Source organism: Rhineura floridana, chromosome 6, assembly GCF_030035675.1.
Source record: "Rhineura floridana isolate rRhiFlo1 chromosome 6, rRhiFlo1.hap2, whole genome shotgun sequence".
NCBI lineage: Eukaryota > Metazoa > Chordata > Lepidosauria > Squamata > Rhineuridae > Rhineura > Rhineura floridana.
The window spans coordinates 23,311,481-23,331,935 of record NC_084485.1 but is presented as its reverse complement, the minus strand read 5'-3'; the positions used below and the strand labels follow the sequence as shown (position 1 = coordinate 23,331,935).

At 43.3% G+C, this 20,455-nt stretch overlaps 1 protein-coding gene across 8 annotated transcripts in view; it reads left to right on the top strand.

Annotated features, from left to right (window-relative positions):
• Positions 1 to 20,455, top strand: part of TFAP2C (transcription factor AP-2 gamma) — a 39,704-nt gene that overhangs the window by 12,334 nt on the left and 6,915 nt on the right. For 3 of the 8 annotated variants that reach the window (XM_061631195.1, XM_061631194.1, XM_061631191.1), the window contains exons 2-6: positions 3,079 to 3,600; positions 5,772 to 5,823; positions 8,462 to 8,684; positions 10,137 to 10,255; positions 14,817 to 14,958. In XM_061631195.1, the coding sequence (XP_061487179.1) occupies positions 3,079 to 3,600; positions 5,772 to 5,823; positions 8,462 to 8,684; positions 10,137 to 10,255; positions 14,817 to 14,958 (1,058 nt within the window). Of the gene's footprint in view, positions 1 to 692; positions 833 to 3,078; positions 3,601 to 5,771; positions 5,824 to 8,461; positions 8,685 to 10,136; positions 10,256 to 14,816; positions 14,959 to 20,455 lie in introns of those variants that run through there. The other 5 variants (XM_061631197.1, XM_061631192.1, XM_061631199.1 and 2 more) reach the window with 4 other exon arrangements.

Below are 20,455 nucleotides of genomic sequence, written 5' to 3'. Positions count from 1 at the left end.
GGCTTTCCTTCACGTCAACGTGCATCGGAGATGGTAGCCTTGGAATGAACGAGGCTGCGGTTGACTTTAAGCTAAAGGAGTTGGAAGCCCCCCCCCCTTCAGAGTAAAGGCCCCTTCTGAATCCCTAAAGGGATTTTTCTGGGATTCCCCGCCAGCTTCCACAGCCTTTTTTGGGGAGGGGGGGGAAGGATCTGCGTGGCATGAAAGACAGCGACCATTTAATTTTCTTCCCACGAATTTGAACGGATCACGCGAGGTCACCTTCGTGGACTTGGGCCTCGCTTGAAAGGCGGTTCGCTTGGAACCCAGTCCCATAGATTCAAGAGGCAGCGAGAGCCTTTTGCATGTTTACTCGAAAGTAACCCCGCTCTCTCTCAGTATGTAAAGGATCGCGGCCCGGGTTGCAGTCCTCTACACTCTTAACCTGGGAGTGGGTGGGTCTTACTTCTGGGTAGCCATGGCTAGGATTTTCCCTGTTGGTCGTGGTGAGGAAATGACAGGGCGTGTGGGATCTCAGGGGGGACATCTTTTTCTCTCTGGAAATGGATCTTTTTCTTCCTAGAGGCTTCGGCGGCAGAATTCAGCTTCTAAAGCTCCAATCCAATACATGTTTACTCAGAAGTAAGCTCCATTGGGTTCGGTGGGGCTTACTCCCAGGTAAGAGTGTTTTGGATTGCAAGCCTAATTACTCAGAGTTGACTTAAAATTCTGTGCAGAGGTTGCAGCTCTTGCGCCCTTCCTAGACGGTCCTTCGCGAAAAGTGGGGCTTGCTTTCGCTTCTCCTCCACTTCCGTTTCGAGCGCCTGGGCTGGATGAGAGACGAACAGCAAAGGTACCTCTGAGCGCGTATAGATTATTTCTCCGTTTGAAATAACCCACAATCGGACCTATATTCCCCCCCCCGGACAGATTTTGGCCAACGCCCAGGGAAATAGGCATACGGATCGGGCTCTCTTATACTAGAAACACCGTTCAGCTTCCCTTTCTCTCTCTCGCCCCCCACCCCACCGTGCCTTCCTTCTGTTTTTGATGCCTTTGAAGATGGCAGCGTTTCCCTCCTGCCTTTGCTCCATTGGTCACGCTGCAGCGTCTCCTGCTCTTTCCAGAAGAAGCCGCCGCCGCCTTCCCGCTCCAGTGGGGTCCCCGCCGCGATCCCCATTCTCCTCTGATTAACCTGCCCCTGTTATTTTAACAAGCGTGGAGGGGGACGCTGCTTAAAAAACCCCGGGATCATCAGCGCGGTTCAGGCATGCTTAAATGCTCGGCGTTTTGTCGCGAAGTTTTTAATTTAATTTGCTCATCTAATTCAATTAATGCTGGATGGAGATTGCCCTTGACATCCAGGACATTTTGCTAAACGATTTGTGCTTTCAAGATTGTGTGTTGTTTTTTTAAATCAATCCTGAAAAGGTACGGGTTTTTTTCTGTTTGTTTTTTGGGGGCAGGGTATTTTAATACTCTGCCCTTTCCCTCCTTAACAGGCACCCTGGGCAGTGAGCTATATTAACTTTTCAATGGGTGCTGGAGGGGGGTATTTTTAAATTAACTCTGTGATGGAGATAGGAGCGTGTAAGACATTTCCCAAGATGCAGGGAGTTGGCAGATCTGTACTTTAAGCCAAAGTGAAGGCAAACACTTAAAAAAAGCGTGTGTGAGGGGGGAGACTAATAATGTTTAGACATGGAGATTGTAAACCTTGTCACCAACTTTTAAATCTAGGCTTCTAAGTGCTAATGAAGTACCTCTTTCTACAAGTGGTGAATCACAATTTCTTATAATGAAAACATGTGCAAACTCGAATTATGTTACTTTTGCTCTACAACCTGCCAGTGTAAGAAATGTAATCCTCCCCCATTCTTCATAACGAACTGGGGATCTCCTTCCTTTCTATAATATTGAACAAGTTGCTCCCCCCCCAATAAGCTGAAAAATAAGTGAATTCAACAACTGCAGCCCTTGACGTGTTTTCTTGGGAATTAAGGTTCATTCGAAGAAATGGGCTTTGCTTCCAAGGAAATACACTTTGGTCTAAGCGTGTGTATGTTAAACAAAAACAAACCGCATAGCTGAAAATGCAATCCTGTATACACTTGGGAGTCCTTGAACTCAGTAATGCTTACTTCTGAGTAAACAAGTTATAGGTTTAGAGTGCATGTCAAGTATTTCAGGGCAACTTGGTTTATAGTTCCCCTCCATCTCACCCCCATACCTGTCCTCAACTTCCTACCATGGATTAAAATGGAATTTACTTGCAATTTTGGGTTAGGACTGAGATGATGGATGAAATTGGAGATTATAGTGTTGACGTACTAGTATGTGTATTTAGGACTGGGGTGTCAGGTTTTTTAAAAAACCTAACTGGTCCCAAAAGTATTTGTTGAAAATAAGATAATTTCTATTTCCGTTTGCAACTCAGTGTTATATTAAGGTTGGTGAGAAGGCTGCAGTCCTAGTTTCATTGATTTCTATCGGGTGTCAGTATATAATTTTTTTCTGCCTGAATGCAGGGTTAGACTTCAGTCTTCAAATTGCTTACTTCAAAGCGTTTGCATTTGTTTTGAAGGGAGGATACAAGGAGTTATTGGGTGATAGATAACACAGTTCTGGAAAACAAATCTAGGCTCATTCTGGATGCCCAGAGCTTACTATTGACATCAGTTTTGGAACTACTTTAGAGCAGACATTTTGAGGATTGTGACTAAAAAATGCTTTCATGTCAAGTAAAATTTTAATTTGAAGTTAGTGAGATTTAGAGCAGAATCCTGCGCAGAAGTACCATTGAGTTCAGTGGGTCTTATTCCCAGGTAAGTGCAAGACTGCAAGTAACACTCTGCTATGAAAGACAGAATGTGCCAATAAGACATGTTGCTTTACAGTGCAACTTGCTTCCAGGTTATTCCTCTACACTGGCCTGTAGATTTGTTGTGGTCTTCTTGAGAGAGCCATCAGAGAAGAGATTGATAGGTAACCCTTTTCTGAAGATCAGTTTCCACACTTTTCTGCCCACTTATTCCTTCTTGCCCCCACAATCCAGAGTCTAGGATCCCTCCCACTGATATAGCATCTTTCTTTCCACAGGACCGGCATGATAGCAGCAGCAATGGGAACCCCAGATTGCCTCACCTCTCGGCCGTCAGCCAGCACTTGTACAGTCCGGCGCCCCCCCTTTCCCACTCAGGGGCCTCAGATTTCCAGCCCCCTTACTTTCCACCCCCGTACCAGCCTCTGCCTTACTCCCAGTCCAGTGATCCCTACTCGCACCTTGGGGATCCTTTTTCCATCAACCCGCTGCACCAGCCGCCGCCGCCACCACCACCACCTCCCAGCCAGCAACAATCCGGCTGGCCCAACCGCCAGACCAGCCAAGATCCTTCTGGTTTGTCCCACCATGCCCGCTCTGGTTTGGTGCCCCATCTCTCAGCTCTGGAAAGTGGCTCTGCTGGGGCGAGAAGGGAAACCTACAGGCGATCTGAGCTGCTCCTGCCCCATGGCCATGGTATTGATGCTTCCAGCCTAGCAGAAAACCTAGGACTGCATGAAATGGCCCATCACATGGAAGAGGTGCAGGTAAAGATTCTGGGATCAGGGGTGATGAACATGGTGAGTGGTACTTCAGCAGCCTTTGATGTCCTATGGCCTAGAAGGGAATATTTGGTTGCCTTGTCAAAGTGATTCTTATTTCAGGGGATAACCCCTTGCTTAAGGACAAGTAGTTCTGTTGGGCCCAAAAAAAGCAGGCATGTACAACTTTGAGCATCGTAAAATCACATGTGAGAAATTTAAGGACTCATCCATCCTATTTATCTGTATATTTATAGCCCACCTTCCTCAAGGCAGCATGCATGGTTCTTCTGCGCTCCCCTGCATTTTTTATCCTCGCAACAACCCAGTGAAGTGGGTTAGGCTGAGAGACTGTGACTGGCCTAAAGTCACTCAGTGAGCTTCACAGATGAGTGGGGATGTGAAGCTTTCTAGTCCAAATCTGATATGCTAATCCAGGGCTGGAGAGCCTGTAGACCTCCAAATGTTGCTGGACTACAACTCCCTTCTTCCTTCACCATTGAGCATGAGGGCTGGGGCTGGTACAAGCTGGAGTCCAATGACATCTGGAGGCTCTCTAATACCACATGGCAGCCTTGCATGGAAGAGGCATCACTCAGTTTCATGGGTCTGCAACACCGTGGAGGAGACTCGTGTGCCCCCATCCATTGCTCCATAAAACTAATAAATATTTGCTATTAATGGAGTGCTTTAGTGGTTCTGCTGCTGCCACCTCTAATGCTCAGGCAGAGAGGACTCAGACTGGTCATGTGAACAGGGTTTTCTTAGTTCAGAAATGGGGGAAGAGTTTGGTTAATGGTCAGAGATGATGAGAGTTTTAGGCCAACATCATCTGGAGGGCCACAGGTTTCCCACTCCTGCCCTGGTTCTCTGCTATCTTTTTGGCGCCTTTTGAAGACTTTCCCCTTTCAACAAGCCTTTTAAGTTGAGACCTATCCCAGTCTGCATCTGTGTCAGAATTGTTTAATATGTTTTTTAATAATGTTTTTAACCCTTTTCTAAGGTTGTTTTTTAAATGTTTTTAATGGTGTTTTGTTTTAATGTATATTAAGATCTGTTTTTATGATGTTTTAAAGTGTTTTAGTGCTTTGTTTGCTGCCCTGGGCTCCTGCTGGGAGGAAGGGCGGGACACAAATCAATTAATTAATTAATTAATTAATTAAATAAATAAATAAATAGTTCATAGAACTTCACATATACTTCAGTAATTCTTAAAGCAGCCCTCTGAGTTAGGTAAGGATTTTGCCCTGCGCTGCTGATAGAATAGTAGCTTGCTTAGAGAGTTCATGGAGAGGTGAGGTTTGAACTGGACATTTCGTCATTCACAGTTCGCACTCTTGCAGTGCAACCTGATGTGTGTCTCCTCAGAAGTAAGCTCCATTAAGTTCATTGGGACATCCTCCCAGATAAGTGTATAGGACTGCAGCCTTGTTCATTATGCAGAACTGCTGCAAGAGAACACCTTTGCATTATTGACTAGGTTTTCCTAAGGCACGTGGAGCCAGACACTCCGGAGTGTCTTATAGTTTAAAGTCAGTCACCTATTCAGCATAGTTAATTCCAAAATCTGCAGTATATTACTGCCCGGGACGGACCATATAGAATATAGACTGGTACTCGCCAATTTGCTCAGCAGAAACTAGATCCTTTTACCCTCGCTCCTTTAAATTCAAAAGAAGGTCTGCAGGACTTTATAATGGTCCTTATTTCTGAAGCCATAATAGGATTGTTAAGACGTTAGAATTGCCGTTTCTTCTGCACACCAGTGTGGGTGAACCTCAGCTCATGCTGGTCATGCTGAAATCCCGGGTGAAATCAGTGGGGATTAAGTGGGCAGTTATTATTTATTTATTATTTGATTTATATCTTGCCCTTCCTCCCAGCAGGAGCCCACAGGGGTTGCATGGGGCTGCAATCCTAAATAGACACAAACACAATTGGAAAAATAGCTAACTTAATAATGGGACTTAATTAGTACTATGGCCACTGTGGCCACCCCACTGAAATCAAAGGCTCTTCTTGCAATTAACTTTAAACCCAACCTGAAACATTAATTCAAAGTTCTCCAGTTCTTGCTTGGGTTCAGATCCATTAGGAAAAATAAATAAAGTGTGTATGTATATTCTGTGTTGGTGGGGGAAGGTGGGTTGTATTTTTTTTATTCTACAATTCTACAATTGTGTTCTAAAAAATTCACATTTTCTCTCCAGAATGTGGAAGATCAGCATTTATTAATGCATGACCAGACAGTCATTAGAAAAGGTCAGTAAGTCTGCATTCTGTTTGTTTTTTCTCTTGTCTTTTTTTTAATGGAATTTTTAACCAATAAAGGCTGACTTAGTGGTGACAGATTGTTTTGGAATAAGATTTCCTTTCATGTGGCTTTTTTTTTTAAAAGGAGATTTATTTAAAACAAAAAGAGTTCCCTTGCACCAAGTTTTTTGCATGAGCTGATATGTGTGCCTGAGGCTGTATTCCACAACCCGTTTATGCCAAAGTAAGAAGGTTATAGATTTGACTGGAGCATGCATTTGTTTACATACAGATGCTTTAAAAGACCCCCTTTTTTAAAAAAAAATCAGTATGTGGAATTTGGGTCTAATAAAACGGGTTATTAAATTTTATTGTGGAAACTTTACAAACTAGTCTGAACTGTACCTTCCCAGGAACAAAGTAATAACTATACTTGCTGTATGACTAAGAATACTACTCTGGTACATTATATAGTCTACACACTGGTTAACTGCTGCATTTTAAGCATCAAAATGTGACCCAGGGGCAAAATTGCTACCCTTCTTGGGATTACTACCAAGTTACTGTTTTGCTCTGTTGAAATTACAGTATGATGATGATGATAGATTTTCTGAAATGGAAGAGCTGCTATCTCTGAGTGTGGAAGGCAAAACTCTAATACTGTTTCAGATACTCCCTTAATATTTGGTTCCTTTTTCATGTGGTTTTCACAAAACTTTTGTCAATAAAGAAATCCTTTTTATTAATCAAATCTGGAGAAGAGTAGATGTGGATCCCAAGGGTTAGAATACAGAATGGAGGAAAGCTAAGAGAAAAGTCAGATATTTTGCCTTTTTTTGACAACGACAACCTCTGTTGTCTTCACCTTGCTTTGGTGTTAATTGTCAAATTAACCAGGAAATGTCACTATTTCAAAGCAGAGGTCTTTATGCTGTCATGGGTCTCAAAGTTTATTCTTAGTGGTTTCCTTTCAGTATTGGAAAAGAAAGACTTGTCACCACTTCTGTTAATGGCCTTTTGTAAAAAGTGGTCTCTCTCGATAAGATTCCGTGGGTAGGCAGGCAGGGATGAAAGTGAAATTATCCTCAGACTTCCTAGGCAGGGAGGAATGGGTTAACTTTGCCTCCAGACACTTCTAAATGGATGAACAGACAGTTTGGTTGGAATTTATCTACACTGAAAAGTTTTCACTGGTGGTATTTATAAGACTGGCCTGGGTGGGGGGGAGACTTTTGGAGGAGTGAAGGTAGATGAACTCCCTGGATCTTGTGTTCTGTTCCTTGCTGACACCCCTTCCCCTTCCCCCAACTTTGTTTTAAAGAAAAAAAAAATCAAAGGAGAGTTTTGTCTGAAAAACCTCAGGGTGATTTGGACAGGAAAAATGTGTCTGAGAAAAAGCAGAAATGTTTTGCTGTAAACTGCTGCTCTGTGAATTAGCTCACGGCAGAAGTATTTTTCTGCTGTCAGATACATGCCGCTTGAGAATCCTCCTCCTTTGATAAATAAAAGCATTGGGCTTGATGGTTTAACCGTTTCCTGGTCTGTGCATTCCAGCAAAAAATGTGTGTTGGGGAGGGGGTGTTGGCCTTTGATTTGGCAAAAAGGTAGCTGGCCACCCAGACACACGGCAGTACAACTAAGGCCCTACTGACTTGCTGTGTGCACCTTGACTCCTGTAATGCAAAGGTGCTATTTAGGATGGTTGCTTAAAAATCCACCCCCTCAAAAAAAGAGGAAATGCATCACCGAGGAAGAGGGCATAGAATTGCATAAAACAGAATGCATATGTTGATTTGCATGTATAAGTGTAAATTTAGAAATAATAGTTTAAAGACAGACAATAATCTCACCATAGTGAGAGGAACTTGTACACCTGCTCAGTCTGCTGTCCAGGTGATGGGCAACTTGCAGGCATAAAGCCCCTCCCCCATGCAGTTTCAGGAAGGGGGTGAAGGGGCATCACTTCCTTAGTTAATGAAGCTTTGATTTTTATAGAAAGAATAAAACTGAGCATTTTTGTCAGCAGTGAGAGTGTATGGGAGGGAATCTTTATTTAGAAATTTAATTTTTGCTAGCCTGAATGTGACCTCCATCCAGTGAAGCACTTTACGAAGCCCTTTATGTCCCATTGGTTTCAATGTGGGAGAGTAAACATGTGCTTAGCTGGCCCATTAGGATTAATGGTATGTAAGTGCTTTAACTCTGGCTGGATTGTGCTTTAAGTCCCCCCCCCCACCGTCACTCTCGAAGTGTGATCTCTGGAACCACAGGTGCTGGAAAATAGGCTGCATCATTGCAAACTGGAGAAGTGGTTAACCAGCAGCTATGTATGTTTAGAAAGTTGCCTTAATAATAAAAGAGAAATCTCAGTGGGAATCGAGTGCCCTTGTGTTGTGGATGGTCATCTGCCTTTTCAATTGAGGCCTGTAAAGCTCTTAACGAATAATTTGCACTTAAAAACCTCAGCTGTTCTTCATGTATCGGGGGTGCATCTGAATGGGTTAATAAAATGTAATGGATTGATTGCATCTAATAGATCTATTAAATGTTAAAAGAGTTAGACGCTTCCTTAAAGAAAATAAAACGCAGGGGGAGGGAAAGCAGTCCATCCTCTTTTTTCCTGTCCTGTATATCTTGGTTCTCCTAGGTCCTATTTCATTAATGAAAAACAATGCATTAGGTCTCCCTTGCCAGAAGGATGGACTCATCGGGGTAGTGATCAATCCCAACGAAGTATTCTGTTCCGTTCCTGGGCGACTCTCTCTCCTCAGTTCAACGTCGAAATACAAAGTGACAGTAGCAGAGGTTCAAAGAAGGCTCTCTCCTCCAGAATGTCTCAACGCTTCTTTGCTGGGAGGGGTTCTCCGAAGGTAGGCCACTGTGACTACCTCCATCCTCTCCACCCCCGTCCCTGCCAAAACCATTCCTATTACTGAACCTTCTTGTCTTTGCTCTGAAGCCCAAACTGCATATGAATATCCTTTTTGTGTCTCTGACAATTTTGTGACTCTGAAGTGAGCCAAACAAAAACACTGCATCCTAATGGAGTTTATTTCCAAGCTTTGTGTTCACGCTCTATGTCTCTTTAGCACTCCTTGAATTTCCAGAAATGAAAAGTGCTATAACAAGTCTAGAAACAAGTTCTCTTTTTTTCCTTGTAATATGACACTTTCGCTCTTGGTCTACAAAAAAGAGAATCTTCTGCCCGTTATTTTCAGGTTTTCTTACTTGACCATCCGTGCACCACAAGGTTTAAACTGTTTTCACAGAAATAAATTGTCCACTGGTTCCCTCCCCCTCAAGGGTACCATTTCAAGATTCTGTTAAGGATGCCAACTGGCCAAAGTGTTTGTGCACACACCTACTTATTAACAGCAATTCTGCTTCCAAGGTGGAAAACTCAGCAGGTGAAGCTTTTCACAGCAAGGCAATCAATGTTACCTGCTACTGTCTGCACACTCATTTGCCACTAAAGGCACAGCTGCAGGGGCAGATCCATGAGCTGGCAATCCTAGTGCTGTAATCAAGGCAGAACTTTGGTTCTCCTGGGCCCTGCTCAACAGAATGAGCAAGAGGGGAGCCCAAATGCAGCAGACATTCTCTTACGACATCTTGAAGAAACACACATTTCTATCTACAGCCTGCCCACTCCACCCCACTCCTGGTAAGGTCATTAAGTCTAGAGGCTAAAGGGACCTAACTGCACCACTGGACAGCTCTGAGTTGGATAGAGAGAGGCGGGATCTGAGCAAGGTTATTGGAGGTGTTAACACACAGAATATTTGAAGAGCATCTGTTGTGGTTACTTCCTAAAAGAAACCCAGATCGATTGGTGTCCTTGAGGAATAAGAAACATGTGTTTTGAAACACCAAAATGTGTGGTGATGGGGATGGCCAGCTTCCCCCATCTTCCTCCCGAAATGGCATTCCTGATTCCAATGCCCTGTACTTTTAAACCAATGGATTAAGACTGCAGTCTTGATTAATATCTCTTTGCATGTGCCACAGCAAATGCTTAGTTTGACACTGTGTGTTTGTAAAAGGTTTAATTTTCATTGTGCCTGTCAAAATTGTAATGATTTTTGATAGCATAACCACAAAGGCAAAGCGTTTTCCCTCCCCTTCTTCCTTTCTTTTTGATACTGCTTTCTGATGTTTATGTGATGGAACATTAAAAAGTAGGTCAAAGCTTGTTTTTCCATTCCCCCTCCCCCAACAGAACTGTACAGAATGTCAGCAACTTGGCATTTCTCGATTGAAAGGCGGCCTCTGCAGAAATAACGGCTAAATAAAACACAGTTCATCTCTTTCCCCATTTGCAGAGCCAAATCTAAAAACGGTGGCCGATCGTTAAGAGAGAAGCTGGACAAAATTGGCTTGAACCTTCCAGCTGGCAGGAGGAAAGCTGCTAATGTGACATTATTGACATCGTTGGTGGAAGGTCAGTCTTAATTATTTTAATTTTAAAAATCCTTTCTGGGTAAAAGACAAACAAGGTCACTTGTATGTCCAAATGAGGTTGCCTTCTAAAACAGTGGCGTTCAAATTTTTCAGATGGTACTTGAGGACCACCTTTAGCCCCAATATGCATATAGAGACTCTACTTCAGGTTTTACCAACCTGGTGCCCTCAGATGTTTTTGGACTACAACTCTTGGCTGGGGCTGATGGGAATTTTAGTCCAAAAAACATCTGGAGTGCACAAGGTTGCTGAAGGCTGTTCAACATCTCCTGTTACCATCCCATATAGCTGTGCGGTGCTAGTGCTGGTGTTGAATCCACCTGTTGAAGACTGGTGCTCTAAAATAATTAGGGAAGTAGAAAGAGAGGGTAACATGGAGTACATGTCGCAAGCATTAAAATGTTGTATAGGATGTAGATTTTTTGTGTGTGTGTGTGCTGAGGGGGAGGGGAGGGGTTACATTTATCTAAGAAAGCCCAGACATGGACTTGGAAATTGAGCTGTTGTACTACCTCCTAGTCACTCGACTTGCTCATCTCTGTGAATAAGCCGCTGATCTGTGCTTGTTTGATCAGCAATACAAGTTTCTATTTGTTGGAATCCTATGGCAGTTTTTCTCAAAACCTTTGATAGTACATGCACCCCTTTCTTTCCATGCCATCCTCCTCCCCTTGTAATTGGAGGCACACTTGAATTGGCCAACCAGGCTTATTTCTAGGGTGGAAGAGGAGCATGCTACTTCACTGCTTTTTTGAATGAGCTGCTGATCTGGTGAAAGAAGAATAGCAAATCGGGTAGCCTTTCCCATATGCTCATTGGAATTGTTCACTGTTTAACTAGTTTAGTCTTAGGGACACCCTCGTGTGTACACTGCTAAACAGTTTGGGGAATTCTTAATGTATAACTTTTATTAAGGAATTTGATATAAAGCTCCATGGAGATAAACGTGGCTAAAATGAGCCCATAAATTCCCAGGAGAGAGGCCTATAGTTTAATAATAATAATAATAATAATAATACCACCTCAAGGTAATCGTGTGTGTGTGTGAAATCTGAGAGTCTGAAACAGGAATGCTCATTCTGATAACCAACTTGGGAATGTCCCTGAGTGCAGCGGTTGAAAACTTTCCAATGGAATTTCTAGACTACTATATAAGTTACAATGAGGAATTGATAGGCCTAGGAATACTTGCTTACTTTTGCTGTGGTTGTTACTTCAATAAAGTCTTGGTAATTTACTTTTGATTCTCAGACGCAACAATATTTTAAAGTGAGAGTTTCTGACTTCCAGATAGGAATATAGTCAGTTCAGTTTATAGCCTGATTTCTGGGCCTTCTATTAGAAGTGGAGGTGGGGTGATGGTGGGTAACTTCTAAGTGAGCATCTTTCTAAGCATGTCTTTCCTAACTGGTGTCTGCCAGACATTTTTGACTACAACTCTCATCAGTATTGTACCTGCATTGGCTGGGGCTGATGTGAGTAGTCTAAAGTGCCTGGAGGACACCAGGTTGGAAGGCTGTCTTGGGCAAAAAAGGAGCTACTTTATAAAACTTCCACACAGATTTTTAATACATTTTTAAAAGGTGTATACAAAAAAAATTGCAAGTCTGGTAGAGGTGCTTGCAAACACATGTATGATACCAGGAGATCGTCCAGGGAGCTGGGACTGGCTGTGGTCCTTTTAAATTGAAATCGTCTCTGGAAAACTGCTGCTGTGTTGTGGAATGACCTCTGCTGTGCTGTTCACACAGCTGATTTGCTCTTTTTTCTGTTTCTACTTTAAAAAGTTCCCAAAGCACTACGTGACATTTTTAAAAAAACGAGTGCAATAAAATAAACACAATAATCGCAACCTACAAATTTTTTTTTAAAAAAACCCTAAGGTCAAAACCCCAGTTTTTAAAAAAAGAATAGAAACGTATCCAAAAGGCTCATAAAAGTTCTACCAGTCTCAGAAAGCACAGGCGGAGGTTTACTAAATGAGAGCAATTCATACAGCCATGGGACACTTCATATGAAAGTGTGGTTTATAAAGGTTTTAAAAATAAATGAATTATAACCATTTCTTCCAGGACAGATTTTAGTTTTTCTAAAAATAGGATGCATGTTCATAGCAAAACCTAAGCTGTATTTAGTGTAGGATTTAATGCAGGGAATGGAGCATCATTGGCCTTCCAAATGTTGTTGGGACTACAAATCTCATTATCACTGACCATTGGCCATACTGGCTGGAGCTGATGGGAGTCTCAACAACATCTGGGGGCCCACAGTCTCCCAATCCCTGATTTAATGAATTGATGCTCATGTCTTAAGGACACCCCCTTTGCAGTATTTAACTGAAATAACATGGGATTCTGGGCTAGTTCACACATATATGTGTGTTAGCTTTGTTGCTCAGTGCATAAGTGGCAAATGAAAATTCGTATGTGTGAAGTAATAGGCAAACTCTGCCTGTAGCACTTGCTCTACGATGGTTCACTTAACACATGCAAGATAGCACATGATGCATGTTCTTCACTTTATTGCAGCATATGTGAACCAGCCCTTATTTCCTAAACAAATATGCTTATAAGCGGAACGCTAGTCAGTTGGACTCAAATGGATGAAATCTGCTTTTGCATCGCGCAGCTTGGACTGTCTGGGTGGAATCCAGATTCATTAAAATGAATAGTTGCTTTGCTAGTTGTTTTGATGGGCATGTCATCAAGTTTTTTGGTGAATCTCTTTTGGTTCAAGCGGCATCAACAGCATAGGAGAGGATGCACTGAATGCATGAGCTGTCTGTAGTTTCAGTTGTTATGTGGCTAAATATCCTAGCTGCTCAGAATGTTGTGTTCATCCAGGCTTCTTAATTGTGACTTGTAATATTTTGCAATCTCTTTGACATCTTGCAAAAACACCCTGGGATCGGATGCCAATTACAGGATGGGAAAGTAGAATTTGACTAATTATTGAGGTGGGGGATGGGAACATGGATGATGCAAGGATTTCTATGCCTTACCTCCAAACAAATTTCCCAATGCTCCAATCTGGAGAAGTTGTTTCTGGGCAGGTAAAGGGTTTCTTGCTGAAACTCATTTCCAAGAGACTCTGTCTGATTGATAGAGTAGCTTAGTAAGTCTTCAACCTTTTCAGACTTGGGACCCACAATTACCCTAAATATGTAATTGGGAACCATGCCGTAATTTTTTAAACTGTAAATATGATGACAACGCAGCTGTTGCAACCCTCACTAGGCCACATTCACACCATATATTTATTCCACTTTAAACAGTCATGGCTTCTCTCAAAGAATCCTGGGAACTGTAGTTAAGGGTGCTGAGAGTTGTTAGGAGACCCCTATTTTCCTCAGACCTGCAGTTGCCAGAGTTCTCTGGCAAAAGGGATTGAACCACCCTACCAATTGTACCTCTGTGAGGAGAATAGGACTCTCCTAACAACTCTCAGCACCCTTAACAGTTCCCAGAATTCTTTGAGGGAAGCCATGACAGTTCAAAGTGGAATAAATGTATGGTATGAATTTGGCCCTCTCAGCCTGCAACCCAGTAGCGTGCAGCCTTTGCCAGCCTGGTGGCCTCCATATGTTTTAGACCACAATTCCCATCAACTCTAGCAAGCCTGCCCATGATTGCTGGGGCTGATGGGAGCTGTAATCCAAAACATGTGGAAGGCCTTAGGGTTGGCAAAGGCTGCAGTAATGAGTCCTGGCCTACCTGCAGACACTGGGCCTACTCTTGCTGTCTGGAGAACCCCTCTGGGAATTGTTTCCTCTCTTCTAGTGTGTGTGTGTGTGTGTGTGTGTGTTTGTGTGTGGGAGAGGGAGATGGGGGGGGAGTGCCATGCAATGCTGCAGGCTGCGACCACTTTTGGGCCTGGCCTCATCCTCCACTACTGATTACTCAGACAGACAAATGTGGCCCTTAAGAGAATAAGATGTCCGGCTTCTGGACTGGACTAAGCAGATCCATACCCCTGAGGAGACCAGTCGGCTAGAGTGGGGGAAGTGGGGTAGGGGGGAAGCTGAGGCCGTGGCCTTATTTCCAGAGCTTGGAAAAGTTACTTTTTTGAACTATAACTCCCATCAGCCCAATCCAGTGGCCATGCTGGCTGGGGCTGATGGGAATTGTAGTTCAAAAAAGTAACTTTTCCAAGCTCTGCTTATTTCACATGGGAAGCAAGGGGGGAGGGAGAAACCGGGGTAAAGGGGATGGCAGAAAGGGAGAAAGAATGTGTGCTCTATCTACTTTTGACTCTGGCCCTTCAGGCTGAGAACAAAGAAACTCCTGCATCAAGGCAAAATTCCTCAGATGCTGTTCATGAAATAATGTTTTCTTCTAGGCAGCTTTTGAAATCGGGTGGCATTTAAAAAGTAGTTCATTAACTTTGCAGAAAAATAAGCCAGACATTCTAAAAATAAGCTAGAGCGTATTGTGAAAGTGACAGGTATTTGTGTAAAAATTGTGCTGCAAACAATTTTTTGAGGGAAATATACTAAGCAAACCCTTTTTTTTTTAATTTTCCTGTCTGTGTTCCACTTCCAGGTGAAGCTGTACATCTTGCTCGGGATTTTGGCTATGTGTGTGAAACTGAATTTCCTTCCAAAGCTGTTGCTGAATACTTAACTCGGCCACATCTGGGGCGCAACGAGATGGCCAATAGGAAGAATATGCTGCTTGCTGCAAAGTAGGTATTTTGTTCTGAATGCAAGGATCCTGGCTGGACAATATTTAGCAGTTACATGGAATGCAATGACGTTCAAAGCACTTCCTGATAGGCTTTAGGACCATGATCTGCAAGTTACAGACTGGGGGTGGTGCAGAGGAAGTTGCTGAGGCTTGCTTTAAGACGGGACTGGGGAGCCTGTGGTCTTCCAGAGATGATGATGTACTACAAGTGACATAGCCTTGATCATTGGTCATGCTGGCTGGGGCTGATGGAAGCTGGAGTCAAACAATATCTGAAGGGACAAAAGGTTCCCCGTCTGTGGCTGTGGCTTCCTGCCAAAACTAGCTCAAGGGGGCCCTTTGCATAGTGTCTGTTGGTGGGTCCCCTCCCCTGTCAGTGCCCCCCATAGGCTCACCCCATATGGCACTGCTTCATGTGGCCACCATTTCACATTTCCCACAATGTCCAAGGTAAGTGTTGGTTTGGAGAACTGTGGGGAATTTTAAAAAGGGGCCGGCCCTGCCTCTGGCACCTCCTGAGAGCATTGCAGTGGTGAGATTTGAACTGTGGTCTCACGATCCACAGCTTAGTCTCTCAACCTTCATGCTGCAGTAGCTTTCAGAATGTGTTATGTGGTAGCAATCGGATTTTCCTGGGACCTCTGACATACTTTCCTCTCAGTTTATTTTTACAATGTTTCACGTGTACCTGTTTGTTATTTAATTGTCCATTTAATTGTCCATTATAGAACAAATGCTGCTTCTGACAATGACCTAGCAGGGCTTCTTGGGGCCAAAGCGACAAATGAGTTGTAATGAGGCTTCCGTCAGCCCTGAAATCCTTTCGTTGCCACCTCTTCCATGGCGCATAGGAAGCTGCCTTATACCAGCTATCTATCTAGGCCAGTGTTGCCTACAACAGCTCTCCAGAGACTTGGACAAAGGCCTCTTTGAAATCACCTGCTACCTGGTCTTTTTGACTGGAAATGCTGGTGATACTGACTTGGGATGCAAAGCAGGCCCTCTACCTCTGAGCTTGCTGGGCCTGAGCTCAATTCACCTGGTGAAGGAGTGGCATGCAACCTTGCATGCGTGGGGAGTGTGCAATGTGGTGGCCTGTTTAACACAGGAGCCTGACTTTTTTCTCCATTGGCACCCTTCCATTGTTGGAAAGTCTGCCTTGCACATGGAGGGGAGTTGGGCATGCAAAATGGAACACACTAAGCCCACAAAGTGAACCAGTGCATGGCCCCTGAATCTGGATTCTGTGTCGTCTGCAGGGGCAAATCCTCCTTCACTGTTGCCCACCTTTGCAAGAATCAGGGAAGGATGACCTTTTCAAGGATATTTGATTCCCTTCACCTCTAGAAAACGCAGTGTCTGCTAATTTTAATAGAGAAGGCCGCTTGACTCAGCTAGCAAGCTCTGGTGGTAGAGAGATTTTAGTGGACTGTACCATCTACAGTCTGCAGATCAGGCTTGCAGCCTCCACCTGTAGCCAGAAGTTTTACCATTCAGGGAAAGCTTTACTCTCTGGGTGCCCTGCTCCCATCGAACAAATTGGATTTAGTATGCAGAAAAGCTACACTCTGCAGCCATATCCAAATTAACAGAACATTTATATTTCCTTTTTAAAAAATTGTATAGTTCTGCCAGTCAGAGGGAGAGCAATGAGTTATGAAGTCTCATCTCTGTACCATGGGAGAGCTAGCCACTGCTCCTCCTCTTTTCTCCCAGATTTGTAAGGACCTGGACAATGCTTGCAAACTAATCTCTGTAGCCATAAGGACTGGAAGCTCTTCGCTTTTAAACTAAAGCAAAGCTGCTGAATTTATATGCTTGCATGGTACTTAAGAAACATTGGAGAATATGTTGGTGGTCTGCCTAGTGAAGGACAAATTGGCTGAATACTAGGCAGAATCTTTTAAAAATAAAACTGCACACACAATTGTCACTTAGGTTTTTTAACTTACAAAGATTCTTGGGGGGGAGGGCTGTTAAGTTCCTGGCATCTCAAAGTAAGGTAGAGCAGGAAAGGACTCTTGTATGAAACCCCAGATTGCTGCTGCCAGCCACTGCCTGGTGATCCGGGGTGGGAAACTAGTGGCTCTCCAGATGTCCTTGGGGTCCAATTCCCATTGTCCTCAGTAGCACGGCTAATGGTCAGGGTTGATGGGGGTTATCGTTTAACAGTATGTGGAGGGCCACAGGTTCCCCCATGCCTACTGTAGACAGTACTGATCTAGATGAACCAGTGGCCTGATTCTGGGGCTCAAATTGACCAAAGCGAGTGCTTTTGTTCCAATTAATTTGAGTGGCAGAGTTAAGTGCATGCTTTAAATCTCTCTCTCTCCCCCCCACGCACACACCTCATTTGAAGTCAGTGCAATGTGTCCAAAGATGCTTCTGTGTCAAACAAAAGTGTTTCCATTCCTGCAAGGCAGGACCACTGATCTTTGTTGAGCACCCACTCTTGTCTCCTGGCAAACTGCTCCTCAGGGTGTGGGGGGACCTTCCGGAACATTATGTGGCTTACGGGGGTGGGGGTGGGAGGGCTGCTGTGGAGAACTTCAAAAATTGGGGGACTTGGCCTTGTGCTTTCTATTCATGCAAATAATCATTAGTGATTAGTAGATAGTTAAATATTTAACTTTGGTTAGATTGTGCTCTGCAACTTCCATTTTAGGCATGGGGCTCTGAGATTGAGGGGGTACTAAAAGGAAGTGATTGAGGTGAACTTGCTCAAATTTCTAACTCTACCAGATATTTTTATCCAAGATATCTCGCAATGTGATATCTTTTGCTTTTCCTGCATTTGGTTTGTCTTTGAGTCTGTTTGTATTTTTTTAATGGAATACTGGAGATATTAGTATAATAACTAAGATATTAGTTATTTTGTTTAAAAAAGAAAAAAATGTTGGAAGGATGTCAAGATTGTATAGCTGGCTTCTTTATACTGATACAGTAAAGGGTGGTATTCAATGCTAGTTCTACTCAGAGTGGATACTTTGGCACTAACAGACAAGGCTAACCTAGGTTCATTAACTTCAATGAGTCTGCTCTGAGTAGGACTTTGTTGAATGCAACCCAAAGAGTTTTATGATGTTTTCCAAAATGAGGCTTGTGTACCATAGTATCTGCTTTGACCTTTTGGAGGTTTGTGTTACCACTTTGGAGTATATCCTGATTTTTTTACTGAACCCAGTGGTGAAATTTTCTTTGAACAGGGGAAGAATTTTAAGGAAGAAATCTGAAGGCAAGTTTAACTTGCTCCAAAATGCATCACATGCAGGCCTTTATTTCAGGATTACAGAGTATCACATGTTTCTGCATTTGGGACTGGATTAAATATTTTTTATTTTTTAAATGGTGCTTAAAATGTTAATAGGAGGAAATAAGGATCTTTTAGCTTTAATATATCCTGGTAAACACTAGCAAGATCAAAAGGCACCACGTGCCTTTGGGATTACAGATCAAATCCTAGTGATATGGTGTTCCCTGTGGGAATTTTTAAGGTGTGAAACATGCAAAAGCATTTCAGGTGCATTTAAAAATACATTTCCATTTACAGCCTGCAAATTTGAAGGCTGTAGGCTTATACTTGATGGATTAGTTTGGAGTTCAACAGTATTTTTCCAGTGTGAGACATAAGAACATAAGAACATAAGAAGAGCCTGCTGGATCAGGCCAGTGGCCCATCTAGTCCAGCATCCTGTTCTCACAGTGGCCAACCAGGTGCCTGGGGGAAGCCCGCAAGCAGGACCCGAGTGCAAGAACACTCTCCCCTCCTGAGGCTTCCAGCAACTGGTTTTCAGAAGCATGCTGCCTCTGACTAGGGGGGCAGAGCACAGCCTTCACGGCTAGTAGCCATTGATAGCCCTGTCTTCCATGAATTTGTCTAATCTTCTTTTAAAGCCATCCAAGCTGGTGGCCATTACTGCATCTTGTGGGAGCAAATTCCATAGTTTAACTATGCGCTGAGTAAAGAAGTACTTCCTTTTGTCTGTCCTGAATCTTCCAACATTCAGCTTCTTTGAATGTCCACGAGTTCTAGTATTATGAGAGAGGGAGAAGAACTTTTCTCTATCCACTTTCTCAATGCCATGCATAATTTTATACACTTCTATCATGTCTCCTCTGACCCGCCTTTTCTCTAAACTAAAAAGCCCCAAATGCTGCAACCTTTCCTCGTAAGGGAGTCGCTCCATCCCCTTGATCATTCTGGTTGCCCTCTTCTGAACCTTTTCCAACTCTATAATATCCTTTTTGAGATGAGGCAACCAGAACTGTACACAGTATTCCAAATGTGGCCACACCATAGATTTATACAATGGCATTATGATATTGGCTGTTTTATTTTCAATACCTTTCCTAATTATCCCTAGCATGGAATTTGCCTTTTTCACAGCTGCCACACACCGGGTCGACATTTTCATCGGGCTGTCCACTACAACCCCGAGGTCTCTCTCTTGGTCGGTCACCGCCAGTTCAGACCCCATGAGCGTATATGTGAAATTCAGATTCTTTGCTCCAATATGCATCATTTTACACTTGTTTATATTGAATTCATTTGCCATTTTTCCACCCATTCACTCAGTTTGGAGAGGTCTTTTTGGAGCTCTTCGCAATCCCTTTTTGCTTTAACAACCCTGAACAATTTAGTATCATCATCAAACTTGGCCACTTCACTGCTCACTCCTAATTCTAGGTCATTAATGAACAAGTTGAAAAGTATAGGTCCCAATACCGATCCTGGAGGGACTCCACTTTCTACAGCCCTCCATTGGGAGAATTGTCCGTTTATTCCTACTCTCTGCTTTCTGCTTCTTAACCAATTCCTTATCCACAAGAGGACCTCTCCTCTTATTCCATGACTGCTAAGCTTCCTCAGAAGCCTTTGGTGAGGTACCTTGTCAAACGCTTTTTGAAAGTCTAAGTACACTATGTCCACTGGATCACCTCTATCTATATGCTTGTTGACACTCTCAAAGAATTCTAATAGTTTACTGAGACAGGACTTTCCCTTGCAGAAGCCATGCTGGCTCTGCTTCAGCAAGGCTTGTTCTTCTATGTGCTTAGTTAATCTAGCTTTAATAATACTTTCTACCAGTTTTCCAGGGACAGAAGTTAAGCTAACTGGCCTGTAATTTCCGGGATCCCCTCTGGATCCCTTTTTGAAGATTGGCGACACATTTGCCACTTTCCAGTCCTCAGGCACGGAGGAGGACCCGAGGGACAAGTTACATAGTTTAGTTAGCAGATCAGCAATTTCACATTTCAGTTCTTTGAGAACTCTCGGGTAGATGCCATCCAGGCCCGGTGATTTGTCAGTTTTTATATTGTCCATTAAGCTTAGAACTTCCTCTCTCGTTACCACTATTTGTCTCAGTTCCTCAGAATCCCTTCCTGCAAATGTTAGTTCAGGTTCAGGGATCTGCCCTATATCTTCCACTGTGAAGACAGATGCAAAGAATTCATTTAGCTTCTCTGCAATCTCCTTATCGTTCTTTAGTACA